This window comes from Misgurnus anguillicaudatus, chromosome 11, assembly GCF_027580225.2.
Source record: "Misgurnus anguillicaudatus chromosome 11, ASM2758022v2, whole genome shotgun sequence".
Classification (NCBI taxonomy): domain Eukaryota; kingdom Metazoa; phylum Chordata; class Actinopteri; order Cypriniformes; family Cobitidae; genus Misgurnus; species Misgurnus anguillicaudatus.
The window spans coordinates 16,601,998-16,615,432 of NC_073347.2; the positions used below are offsets into that span (position 1 = coordinate 16,601,998).

Genomic DNA, 13,435 nt, shown 5'->3' on the forward strand with positions numbered 1-13,435 from the left:
ATACTTTGATGGCATTGATAAACCTGTGGTGGTTTTCTGAAATAATTTACACGAGAGGGACTCGGGAGACAGAAAAACATCGGCTGTTGCTTGATCTCCCGACTGCATCAAGCTTCTGTCATGCTAACACATTGACCCCAGGGGATCTTATAAAAAACTTTCCATTATTTTACTTGAAGTCAATGAAAATCAAGCAGGACCAAAACTTTTACAGCTGATCGCTGTGATAAAAGTTCAGCGATGACGTCCCAAGGATGACCACAGCAATGACAGTGTTCTTAATTTCACAAAGTAAGTGTTTTGATGAATGCTATTAATGTTTTTTATCAGTGTATACCACTAGTCAACTAAATGAATACAACATGACAAAGATGAATGCACATTTATATATTGATTCAATAGCATTTTGAAAAAAAAAACTTAAAAAAATAAATAATCAGTTTTTATAATAAATATTTGAAAATCAAATCAAATTATGGATTTGAATTTTTTATGTTTTTATAACCTAAAGATGCTATGTGAAAGTTTGTAACAAAAAATAGTGGTTTTCATCTCGTCACTTTTCTGGCATAGAAAAAAACACGTTTTTACCGAAATTAGTAAAAATGGATTTATTGCGTTTTGGAACCAAACTCTTCATATATAACAATATTTAGGGAAATCTTATTAACACTATTGCATTTCTTGAAAAAAAACTAAACAGGCCACGCTCCTGTGACAATACTCTGTGTCATCTAAATGAAAGTAAAGAAGACAAAATCCTCTGACAAAAGTAACATATCGAGAGTCCTACACTTGATATCCTTGTATACAGTAAAAGATCCAGTTAACATAGCTTATCAGTCTCAAGGGGGTGGTGGGGGAAAATAAGACAAGGAGTTTCCGTAATCTTGCCACCAACTTGACAAACAGCATTACAAGACACAGAGAGAGAGGCAGCCTCTCTGAGGGGGATCTAGTTGGAGAAGCTCTGCGTATAATGCGCTTTACTGTGTTTTAGCCCTCAATAATCTGATTCCAGATACATAAGACTGTCATCTTCAGGGAACAAGGGAGTGGAAAAAAGTCGAAAAGTTCGACGGCTTTTTGCACATTTCATTATCTTCCCTCTTCTGAGCAGGCAAGGCTTATTAGCAAGCTTTGAACTCGCACTTACAATAATGTGCCATCAACAGTTTTATGAGCTAATTAGAAAAACAGTTTAATTAATGACTGACTGGCAATAAAATGGCAATCAGGAAAAAGAAAACGAGGGTGCTAAGCTTCCACTACCACCAATTAAGGGCTAATTACAAACAAATTATATATGTGTTTTGCTGTGGGCTTTAATTTGGAAAAAAATGGTTTTAATTAAAAGAGAAAACATGCTAATTAATTAAAGAGCACACAAAAAATCTACATTGAAAAGTATGCTTTGTCTATCAAGTAATTAATGAAATACAATAATCCAAATGAGATTCCCCAGCATTTGATAAAAGCTTAGTACCCATTTCAAAATTAATGGGCAAAAATTTGAATCATCTGAAGATATAATAAAAGTTCATTCTGTGATAAATTGCTAATGCTGATGAACAAGGAACAAAGGGGAGAGTTTTGCGTCACAGTTTTCCTGTTGCCAGAGGGGCCCGCACAGAGCAACTCTACAGATTGGATGTCCTTCCTAAAAAAGAACAGGACTGCGAGGATAAAAAATAACTAATCAAGCTAATTTTAGGAAATAAAAACAATTGATAATTGGGTGAAAAATATGCAATATGCTTAATGCCATAATAAGCCATAACAGCCTGTTTTTCAAATAATGAAAAAAGACAATAATAATTGGATGAGAAAACAAAAAGATACATTACGATTATGCCATAAGGCATAAGCCGTAACTTACACGTCTCGCTGCTTAAAAGCTGCCAAACTAGTGCAATTTAATTGGATTAGTGTCCAGCATCTGACCTAACTACAATAATGGCTCTTACACCATTGTAAAGAACACACAGGGAAACTTTGAGAGAACAGGTAACAACATGTGATTAGAGCTATCTTTTCACTTAGTTACTGAGACACACTTTATTTCAAACACATATTATGACAGAACCCCAGCTGATTGGTGGAAAATTAGCATGGATGAGGAAACAGTAATGCAACACGTTTAATGGGCCTTATCTTAAATCCTTACCATTTATAAGGCCAAATTTAATGCCTTATCTTGGACTGACGTAAAAGAAAAAGTATCTACCCCTGTGTACTACATCTACAGTGGGGCTCGAAAGTTTGGGCACCCTTGGTAAATATGAGCGAAGAAAGCGAAAAAAAATTAATCTTTAATGTTTCTTCTTTTAAGCTTTAATAAAAAAAATCCCAAAAATATAATGTTTCAAGTGAAGGGGAAAATTACATTACAAAATAAATCATTTTCTCTAATAATCACTGGACATAAATATGGGCACCTTTGATTTAATCCTCTTTGGTACCCCCATTTGCAATGATACCAGCTCAAGAGTCTTTTTTATAATGTCTGATGAGGTTGAAGAATTCATGTGATCTTAGAATATTCATCCATACAGAATTTCTTCAGGTCAGGGAACTGCTATGGCTATGGCAGGACCTTGATTTTGTGTCAGGGACCCATTTTTTATTTACTTTGATGTTTATTTTGAAGCAATGTCTTGATGAAAGATTTTACCATTACCTATTATAAGATTCCTAGCAGAGCAAGTCTGGTTTTGACTTTTTATCTGTTGGTATTTGATAGCCATGAAGCCATGTGTCAGAATAAGATGTCCAAGTCCTCTGGTACAAAAGTAGGAGGTTCAAAACAATAAAGATCCAGCAGTATATTTAACTGTAGACATTGAGCACTTTTTAATCCATGTACACCAAAACCATATTGTGTTCCTACTGCCAAAAATACTCTTCTCGTTGTATATGGCCGCAAAACCAAAACCCATTTAAAGTTCCATTATGGCAAATTAAATAGAACCTGGTTGTGCGGTTTAAATATTAAAAGAAGAAACATTATAGATTACTTTGTATAGCCTTCCCTGCTCACATCCACCAAGGGCGCCCAAACTCCCAAGCCCCACCGCACATAGTTGCTTCATTTCTAAAAAGCATATTTGACTTAAACTTTTTTTAGACAACGGCTCTCTTTTAATCATGCTCATATTGTCTGACTCCCAAAAACGTGTAATGATGCAGTACCACCCACCGCTCGAGACGAAAAAGTATGCGTTTTGAAGTGGAAATGCGGAGCGAATGTTTGTGATCAGGGCAGAGAGAAAGTGTAGGATTTAATAAAGTGTGACAGTCTTTTGTTTAGCACTGCTCACTTGCTTTACCACTGAGAAAGTGCAGCTCCAGTTATTAAATATGCTTATAAGGCTAAAATAAAAGTGCTTAAGTTGACACTAGCCATTTATTCTTTACAGACAAAAGCTCTTTAAAGTGTCAAAACAAAAAAAAATCTGAAACTGAATGTTATGCAATATAAACAATACATTTTCCAATTGCTGTTCTTCAAATGGGACAATCTTATTCAATGTACAGTATATTGAATTGTTGCAGTCACATGAATGAATGTATACGTGCACCTTCACTAAAGTATGTGTGTTTTTATCTCATCAATTTACCTTGTTTAACATTTCTAGCATTAAAGATTTTAAAGTGGTAACAGTACGGTATGTTTTTTGTTACATGATATACAGTGAAAACTGTTAATATTTGCTATGGGATTTACTTATATTTGTAAAAACTTTATCTTGTACACAGCCCAATAATTTAAAACCTACAAATAAGTGAGCAACACTTTCATGAAAGGAAAATCTCAAAGAAGCTATTACTATCAAATGCTATCAAATTTGTGTTTCAAATGCTTAAAGATGAAAGCCCATGGTTAACACACATTTTAGAACAACTTCAAAGAAGGTTTTAACAAATTGCTTGAATTTGCAGATTAAAAGAAAATTATTACATTATCATTTGATTAAAAAGCTAAGCAGAAAAGCAACCAATAACTCGATATTTAAACGTTTTAAAAAAGGACACTGGCATCTCCAACGGCAACACTTTTGAGTTGAGAAGTAAAGTGAAAGAAGACACCACCAAATATGGCAAAAGAAATTACAAAGAAAGAGTTTGCAGACCTTTTAGTCTCCTTGACTTCTAAACACTTTAATTTAACGCTGTATTAGTACGCAAACATATTACAGAATGTATAATGTTGCATATATCAGTAGACACAAATATCATTAGAACCTTGAAATTGAGGCTTGCCACAGATGGGATTATTGACTAGTTGTTTGTAACATTATTTCAAACAGCTGTGTCTACAACAACATTTATCCTGGGCAGATGCTGTGATCCCACAGAGCCCTGTGACAATGAATGCTAGCCGGATTAGAAATTATGGCATAAAATTGCCCTAGATATGGGGCAACATATTCCACCGTAGTTTGCTTCAAGATTAAAGGTAATGGAGTGGTATGACAGTAGGTTGTGGGGTGATGGCATCTTTTAAAACCAAAGAAAAAGAGGTGGCTTAGCAGTTAGAGTTTCTGGTGCTAAATTGGGAATGCAAGTTCAAATTTGGCATGTGACTTTCCAGATCCTCGTCTTTCCTAATTTCCCGTCTTTCCTGTTCTCTAAATAAAAGCGGCAAAAGCAAAAAAATGTATAATATAAAATAAATATATAATAGTATATAGAATAAACTATCATTATTCTGGATATGGAAAGGTGTTGTTTACGGCTACAATAATAAATGGTCAAACTCATAAACTTAAATCAAGAGAAACCCCTTAAATGTTATATACTATCATGGCTTATATGCACCTCTACATTACAAAATCTTAAAAACATGCCATTATCTTCTTATATTGGCATCTTCAAAGAGAGCTTTTCATATCTACACCTCTCTCTGAGGCAAAATTAATCAATGTACACTGTCAAAAACAAAAATGGTCAAAAACGGTCCCAAGCTGGGGCGTGAGTACACTTAAAGTGCTAAAATGTGCAAGAAAAGTATACATGTGGTACCAAAACGTCCCAGGTACTAATATGCACTCATAGGTACAAAATGTGAGGTCCTAATATGAACTCTTTAGGTGCAATTTGTAGGGGAGAAGCGGGGCAAAAGTAACCCGGGACCAAAGTAACAAAGCGATTTTCTCAGAGGACTGATAACATTTACATCCCAAACTATGACAGCATCTTTAGCATGTAAACCCTGCACAGAGCTGACAAATATCGCGTTATTTGCTCACCCTTTTCAGCGTGTAGATCCAGAAAGGTGTTTTCAACCATGATAAGTAAATTCCTAAAGCAGTCATGTTTTTCTAATAACGTGTTTTATAAGAGGTTTTTAAAATAAAAGTAAATCAGGTTTAAATGTGAGGAGATACTGTCTTTTTATGCCGAGTTCAGACTGCATGATTTTCAAACTAGTCGGGTCACCTGTGGTTTCACACTGCGTGATTATCTGGGTAGCGTTCAGTCGCTGCTGTTTCAGACTGCATGATGTTTTGGCGACAGGGGTTTTCATACTGCATGACTTTACCGTAAGAAGAATCGCCAATAACTTTGTCCCGCTGCTAAAATCATGCAGTCTGAACTCGGCATTAGTCTATTTTAATTTGATTTAATTTCATTTTCATAGTGTTCATACTGTTGAAAATATTTTATTCTCATTAATTTAAGTTTGCGCTGTTGGTTGCTTTTGAAACATTTGATAAAACCGAAATTTAAATGAAAAAGTAATTTCATTATTTTTACAAAGATAAATTACAAAATATGTTTGCAGTTACATATTAACAAGGTCACAGTCATGTATATTTACTAAAAACAAGTGTAACTCAAAAATCTATCTTGTTTTGTTGTGTTACTTTAGACACACCTGTGTGTTACTTTTGTCGAAAGTAACAATTCACTACTTATGTTCAAAGTGAATATACTGAAGTCATTTTATATTAGTTTAAAATTACACCTGGTATTGATATACCACACGTGTGAGTTAATGACCACAGCAAAAATATATCTCTGTCTATAACATTTTCTTTTAAAATTATGTTTTTCTGATAAATAGTACTTTCGTCCCCACTCTCCCCTACTTTTTGAAAGAGTACCGCCCCAGTGACAGCTCGGGACTATTTTTTCTGCCAGTGTAGAGTAGATGTCTGGTCCAGCAGATGATAAATCCACATTAACTGATGAAATGAGTAATTTAGTAGAGCACAAATAGAGCAGGTAATGATTGCAATTGTCAATGTTGTGACTTCTGTCTGTCTGAGCGAGTGATTTTTAGACTCGGCTGAGTCTACTGAAATCCACCGATGCTCTAAGAAACTTAGGCATATTCCTGGTTTGTCAATCACAAAGGAACACGATACAATTTAGCTGTTTTGTTTTCACCTGCAAACCATAAAGTAATAATTTTGCCTGCAGTAATTCAAATACCAATGTTATTTGATAAAACAGATTAGCCTTAAAAATTTCCGTTCTGTTAATTTAAACATGCAACAGACTTTTCAATAAAATTGTGGCATCTCTGAAATTCTTTGGCAGCTTTTTGAAGTCAAGATAAACTCATGCTTCAATCTGTCACTCTGAACAAAACAAAAGAACAAAGGCAGAGGATGATATAGCCATACAGAAACAAAATGAAGCTCATGTAAAGATGAAACGTTTCTGAATACGGTTGCCAAAGAAACCATTACGTCTCAGTCGATCTAGTAAAGAAACGGATAAACCATAGAGATACAGCAGAGATGAGCGTAAGTGGCATCTGTATGGATTACCTCTGCAAAGACGCTAAGAAAATTACCTAAACCAAGGGCCTGTTGTTAGCATTACTGAGCTATTTAATGCTTGTTCCCATGACACTGTGCTTGTTAGGAAAATGATTATCACCTTACTTTGAACCGATTTAAACCAACATCAACACAATATGATTTCATTAACTGGTAATAAATAGTGTCATTTTCGCATTTACCCCAGAGGAAGCATAAACTGTAATTGATTATGAAGGAAACTAATATTTGAGGTTAACAAGATTAATCCCGCTTCACCCAATTAGATGTTTGGATGAGAGTGCTCTACTAAGCATGACCCGAGAGCATTTTATCCATAATATGCTATAAAATTAATAGAAAATTAATTATTGTATGAAGTGTTTAGCTAAAAATGCAATTTAAAACAAACAACCACAACCAGGAATAGATTCGGGTGTAGCATGGCAATAAACTGTAAAAAGAAATTATTTTCATAAAAAGGATTTATAGAGTGGGACCTAGAAATTATTTAGTAAACGTAAATATACAGCTATTAATAGATGCTTTGTGCAATGTACTTTAACACACAACTTAATGATAAAGTAAAGCTGGTTTGTTTTTGTGTGTCGAGTGACACTTTTTATTTACTCGCCCAATAACAAATAAAGCATGCAAGCAACAAATAAAAATAATAACTTTGCAGAATTAAAGTCTTTTCCTACTATGTCCTGCGAAAGTTACAAGAACCCTGTTTTCTTTCTAAACAGCTTTTTTAATACGCCTAAAGTCACAGATGTGTACAGTATGTAAAGGAAACTAGCATTACATGTTCAAACCTTTTTACGCTAAACTGTTTAAAGTTGACAGTGAACATCAATTCCATGCAGTAATGCTGAAATCAAAGGCTAGGTGCGAATTTAGCCGAATGCATTTCTGATTCTATTGAATCAAACTTGCAAGGCTTAAAAATATTGTCCGCTATGATTGCCCCAACTTCAGAAAAGTCGAATGTCTTTTTACCTGCAATTACAGCTCTGCGAATGTTACATTTTCTGCCAAATTAGCTACGAAACGCTTGATCCTACGTGCACTCCTAAAATGTGCCGCTTTAAAACTGCAGGTGCTGTATTTAGGTACGAACTCACTTCAAAGGTGCAAACTACCACCTTGAAAATGTTTTAGCGCATGGCTTGAAAGCATTGTAGCCTTCATTAAAAGGCAGAACCAAAAGTTCTATAGACACTGCCGCACTTCAAACTGGGGGAGGGCTTTCCATTAACTTTAGTGTAAAAGGGTAGCAAGACTTTCTGCCCAAGTTGAATCACGCACGAGCGTGTGTGTGCGTGCGTGCACATTTGTGTGTTTGTAGCCTCTGTGTCTTTGCAGGCAATATGGCCACAGACCCCTTAGCTCAATTTGTCACAGTTGAAGCGCCCCCCGAGATGGCTTATCTGGGCAACATACCTCTCGAGTAGCAAGTCTGTCACTCAGTTCTTCCGCCGTCCCATAGTCCCCTTCAGCGATGGCACTCTCTATGCTTTTTTCCAGGCCTGACTGAAGATGAGAAGAGACAGGAATAAAATGAAGTGATTTCAAATAGAAATTGAAGGAAGAAATCAAAGAGTAACTCAAGAACGCCTTTGGCTATTCTTTTTAATATGATTGCTATTACAACAAATATGTAGATTTTCTCTCATAAATGAAAATCGTTGGTTGATTAAATATTAGGCAAAAAAATCTTCAGGAGGTTACCAAACATACATGTTGGTCTTTAATTAGATTTTTCCATCAGAAGCAGCAAAGCTCTGAGTTTTGTTTCTCTGATCTTCACAAGGCAAATCCCAAAACAAAACCATGAACCCAACAGTAAATAAATCATGAAGAACAGTAGTAAATGGCCGGATTATGTCGATGGCGGATGTGCAAAATATTCAAGAACAACCTTGTGTCCTTTATTTTGAGGAGCTAATGTATATTCCATACTGTGATTTCAAAAACAGTCACATAAACATTACAGAAGTCAACCAGAGGAAGGTTTCAATCGGCAAAACTTTAATAAAATTTGCTTTCAGGCTATATGCTTTTTTGTAATGTTTTATCCAATAAAGAAATTGCCTTTGAAAGTCAAATGAAGAGAACATGGAGAGAACTGTATAAATTAGGACTACCAAAGATGTATATCAAACAATATTTAAACTCAATAACCTCATATTTTACCTAACTAATGCAAAATTATTTGAGCTTAGCATTAAAAGATATGAAAAATTGAATTAGCAGCATTTTTTCTATTTAAAACTAATTACACTTGCTAACATTCTGCTAACACGACAAATTATAAATTAAAAAATAACTGCACAAAATGTTTTCAGTTAATGCACCAAATGATAAGTAATATGCATTAGTGCAAACATGGCTTGAAGTTACAAATGAATTTGATCAATTTACAAAGCTTTACACAGACTTATTTATAGAAAATTTAATTAGGAGAATTTCTGGATGAATAAATGACATTATAAACGAATGTAAAACAAAGTCAGCTTTCTCCAATTATTCTTCATTCACTCTATATACATATACACTATGGCTCTCATGTTGATATAAATATTTACTGATTTTAAAAGTACTGATTTAAACCTAAAAAAACCCATCAAATTATTTTCAGTTATTTGGTTTTGCTAAAGTGGGCAACCCACTGCATGCCCCTGCGACTGCTCACCCTCAATGTAAGGCACAAAAAAAATCTTATTGCCAAAGGTAACGATTTAAAGTTTTAGCTAATTGGTGGCTAATTTATGTGACTTTTTATGATCTCAATCATACGTTTTAAAACAATCTGCTTTTGCCCTAATAAGTCGCATTTAGGGATGGACCATTCTGCTTTTTAGTAAAAACTGTATGTCTTAAAATATACATCATATGAATTCAAATAAAAAATTAACTTGCAATAAACTTGCAATATAAAAAATAAACTAGCAAATTATACTTCTGCAATCATTTGATTTAAAACCACATGCAAAGTCAAACTGTACAGTATCAAGGTCACTTTAAACCTGTACACCTTGAATCTAATGCCAGTAGATTGGAAAAAAATGTCTTTAAATGCATTGTTTTCAACAAAGACTTTTTGACCCTTATAAGCAAACAATCCATCAATAATAATACAGTAACCTGACTGAGCTCTCTAAAATAAGGTACACTTTTGTGACATATCCGATCCAGAAAATATCTTAAAAAAGAGCAGTTATACTGCAAATGTGTTGTTTCCTTTTCTATGGTTTATGTCTATGTTTTTTTGTCTACGTATAATGATGTTTTCTATTCTTCTTTGATTCTGTATGAATGTATATCACATCTTTGTAAAGCGTCCTTGAGATTGTTAAAAGGCGCTAAAAATAAAAAATACTTACTATTATTATTATTATTATTAGCAAATAAAACATGAAACTCAAAGAGGAGAATATTTCATGTTGAATGTGCAGAAAGAGTGGGTGACACTAAAAGCTGATCCCTGAAAACAGCTAAAGGTGTTTATTGTTTATGTTTTTCAATAACATGTGATGCCATTCAGTTTGCGAGTGGGAAAAATCAGACCTGTCATATGCCAGGTATATTTCATTCAACTTGCCGGTGTATTTCATTTGTAAGCATCAGACTCCCTATCACTACATTACAACATTAGAAAGAGCTCCTCGCTCTATTGTGCCGTGGCTTTCACCAAAGAAATTTTGCAATGAAGAAATCCACCTCATATAAGAAATATTAAACACCAGCCAGAACAGACAGTGCAACCACATCCTCATGTCAAGATTAAGGTAATCTCATCATTAAATATAATACCATCTATTCTGTTATCCTCAGTGTCATGTGGAAGAAAAGACGCCTCCTCGTGCTGTCTTTCACGTTTGATAGAGGAAACAATTATGAGTTAGACATACAGCAGGCACGAAACAGAGAGAAGCAGAGGGGTATTATTTTTCAGTGGAATTAGGACACCCACAGAGTGGCAGAGGAATATGGTGGAAATCATTGTTACCTTGGGAGGAGGCCTGTTGCAAGGAGGAGGCTCGAATTTATCCTTCATGCCAAAATACTGTGTGAGCTCCTTCCAGTTTTCCTCCTTCTCCTCCAACTTTCTGTGCAAAGACAAAGAGCGAGAAGCATTGATGTTTATTATTATTTGCTAAAAGAATGTCAAAAAAAAAAACTTTCTGAGATTTCATTACTTCTCTGCATATCACATGTTCTACAAGTGTAAAAAAAAATTGGTGCTAGAATGAGACATGCTTTAACAAAGTGTAAGGTGATGTATGATAGAACTAGAATGGTAGAAGATAACTTAAAGGGCTAATTCAGACAAAATTAAAAGACACCTATTGTCCAATTCACGATTTTACATTTCCTTTGGTGTGTAAATGTGTGTTAGTACATGTTAACAATATGCAAAAAGTACATACCCCAAAGTAAACAATGACGCAAGTTATCATCTCCAACATAAATCTCTGTTCTTGGACTACAACAAACATGGGTTGTAGGCAACATTTTACTTCCTGGGATTGGTGATGTGGACAAGACCGACATTATCATAATAACTCTGTTATGGTAGTAAACGGTTCTTTGGTTTTGACTTGACAAACTAAAATAACTAGCTTCCGGTAATGACCAACGTGCGTTCATGAGCGAGTGCATTTCTAGCGTATGACGTTGCATACGAGACGTACCGTAGAAGAGACAAGAGAGACGAGAGGCTACGTTATATGTTGGAAACTTTTGTGAAAGTGCACAGGTCGTTATCGGAACCTAGTTATTTTGGATATATTGAAATTTGTCTTACAAAATCATATCAATTGCCCTTAGAAGACCTTTGTTAACCCACTGGAGCCAAGTGAGTTACTATGGATGCACGTTTTTAGGCTTCAAATCAAAAGCACCATTTACTACCATTATAAAGCTTGGAACAGCCAAGACATTTTCTAATATAATGTCAATTGTGTTTGTCTGAAAAAGAAAATCATATACATCGAGGATGGCTTGAGAGTGAGTAAATTATGGGGTATTTTCATTTTTGGCTGAACTATCCCTTCAAATCTGAGAAATGTTTGTGCAAGAGTATCTCATAGACCTTGTGAGTGGTCTATTTGTAAATGAACTGTCTTGCAGTGAACCAAAACCAAGTACCTTTTCTGCTCTGTATCATCGTTTTGTGTTTGAGTCCCACCTGTTTAAGGTACAGAATAAAAACTTAATTTCATGTAATTCAGTGCATTTAAAACTGTATTTAACATACATTAAAAAAGACAGTCCTTCTCATCTCAAAAAGTAAAACTACATGTAAATTATACCAAAGCATTTTTTTACATTTCCCATGTAACGGTTTAACACAGCTGTATGTGGAATGTAGACCTCTGCATGGAAGATACTACTCAGTATTATTATCTCTGTGTAATAAAGTATCTCTGTGAAGATGAAAACAGACATGTAATACTGTAAGAAAGCTGCATCCAAAAGTCATGCTCACGTTTTTTGTGGCGTCTTTTTCTTAGTCGTTTTGTTTGTGGTTGCTTCACTCTCTGATCAGCTTTTGCTCTCTGAAGCTCTTTGAATCTCTGTAACAATAAAAAGCTATCAAAAAAGTACCATCGACATTTTGATTTTATCACTTGTTTTAGCAACTTGCTTTGTTTATATAAGCCTTTCAGTAGTCTGTCAAACTACCTGCTGCTAAATACGACCACAATGTCAGGCATTTTCCACCAACAATTCATAAATCATTACATGATCTGTCATATTCTGACAACAATATAACACTTTACATTCATAACTCCCTTCAGTGGACGTACTTGCCATTTGTCCAGGGAGACTCCAGGAGGACAATCATCATCACACAATGCATCCGTTTGCAAATCAGTAGTCCTATTAACGTTACTTTCAAGCTGTACACATGATGGACGTGTCTCTGTGCTTGACTGACGTGAAAGGTGCTCGTTTGTTTCTGTCTCTGCTGGTCTGTTTCCTGCTGTAACATCACCATCATCTTCAGAGCTTAAATCAGCCTCAGTGAGACCCGGCGGGAGTAGTCCACTATACATATTCAATGTTGCGAATCATCGGCAAACAACTCTGGAAGACGCATGTGTTAGTCTCTGTCAAATAGTGAGGTAATTTGTTTTATAATATAATATATAATACGTTTCGTGATTTAACCATATCCATGTGCATCACCGAACGATTTCTGTGAAAGCATTATGTTTACGTTTGCGTTCGGTATTTCCGCATTTTGAACATAGAGCTTTTTGATTGGATGAGCGATTGAGCGTCATCTGTAACAGAGAAAATGATTGGTCGCTTTGTGTAAGCGGATCGCCTTTTCATTAGTACCATATAAATGATTGTTTTCTGTCTTTTTAATAATAAATAATAAATAATAAATTATCATGTAGGAATAAAATTTATTTTGATAGGTTAATCTATGCATTCGATAACCGCTGTATTTTTATTTTTTAAATCGATTTATTATACTCTTTGCGAACAAAGAATCCATAGAAACTCATGTCACTCATGTGAAAATATTTTTTTTTCTGATGATGAGTACCTAAAAAAGAAAGACCCAGCGTCAAAAGATTCATCTTATCATATTAAACTGCATGCATTTTATTAGTAAAAAAAAATCCCAATATGTTCAC

General features: G+C 34.8%; 1 protein-coding gene across 6 annotated transcripts in view; it reads right to left on the reverse strand.

Annotated features, from left to right (window-relative positions):
* The window catches only part of fam204a (family with sequence similarity 204 member A), a 67,355-nt gene extending 54,311 nt beyond the window's left edge, over nt 1-13,044 (reverse strand). For 3 of the 6 annotated variants that reach the window (XM_055171156.2, XM_055171152.2, XM_055171155.2), the window contains exons 1-5: nt 12,593-13,042; nt 12,271-12,358; nt 11,931-11,970; nt 10,789-10,888; nt 8,220-8,309 (exon numbers count right to left, since the gene is read on the reverse strand). In XM_055171156.2, coding sequence (XP_055027131.2) covers nt 8,220-8,309; nt 10,789-10,888; nt 11,931-11,970; nt 12,271-12,358; nt 12,593-12,841 — 567 coding nt within the window. In that variant the 5' untranslated portion in view covers nt 12,842-13,042. Of the gene's footprint in view, nt 1-8,219; nt 8,310-10,788; nt 10,889-11,930; nt 11,971-12,270; nt 12,359-12,592 lie in introns of all 6 variants that reach the window. The other 3 variants (XM_073873141.1, XM_055171154.2, XM_055171153.2) reach the window with 3 other exon arrangements.
* Nucleotides 13,045-13,435: the final 391 nt, after the last annotated feature.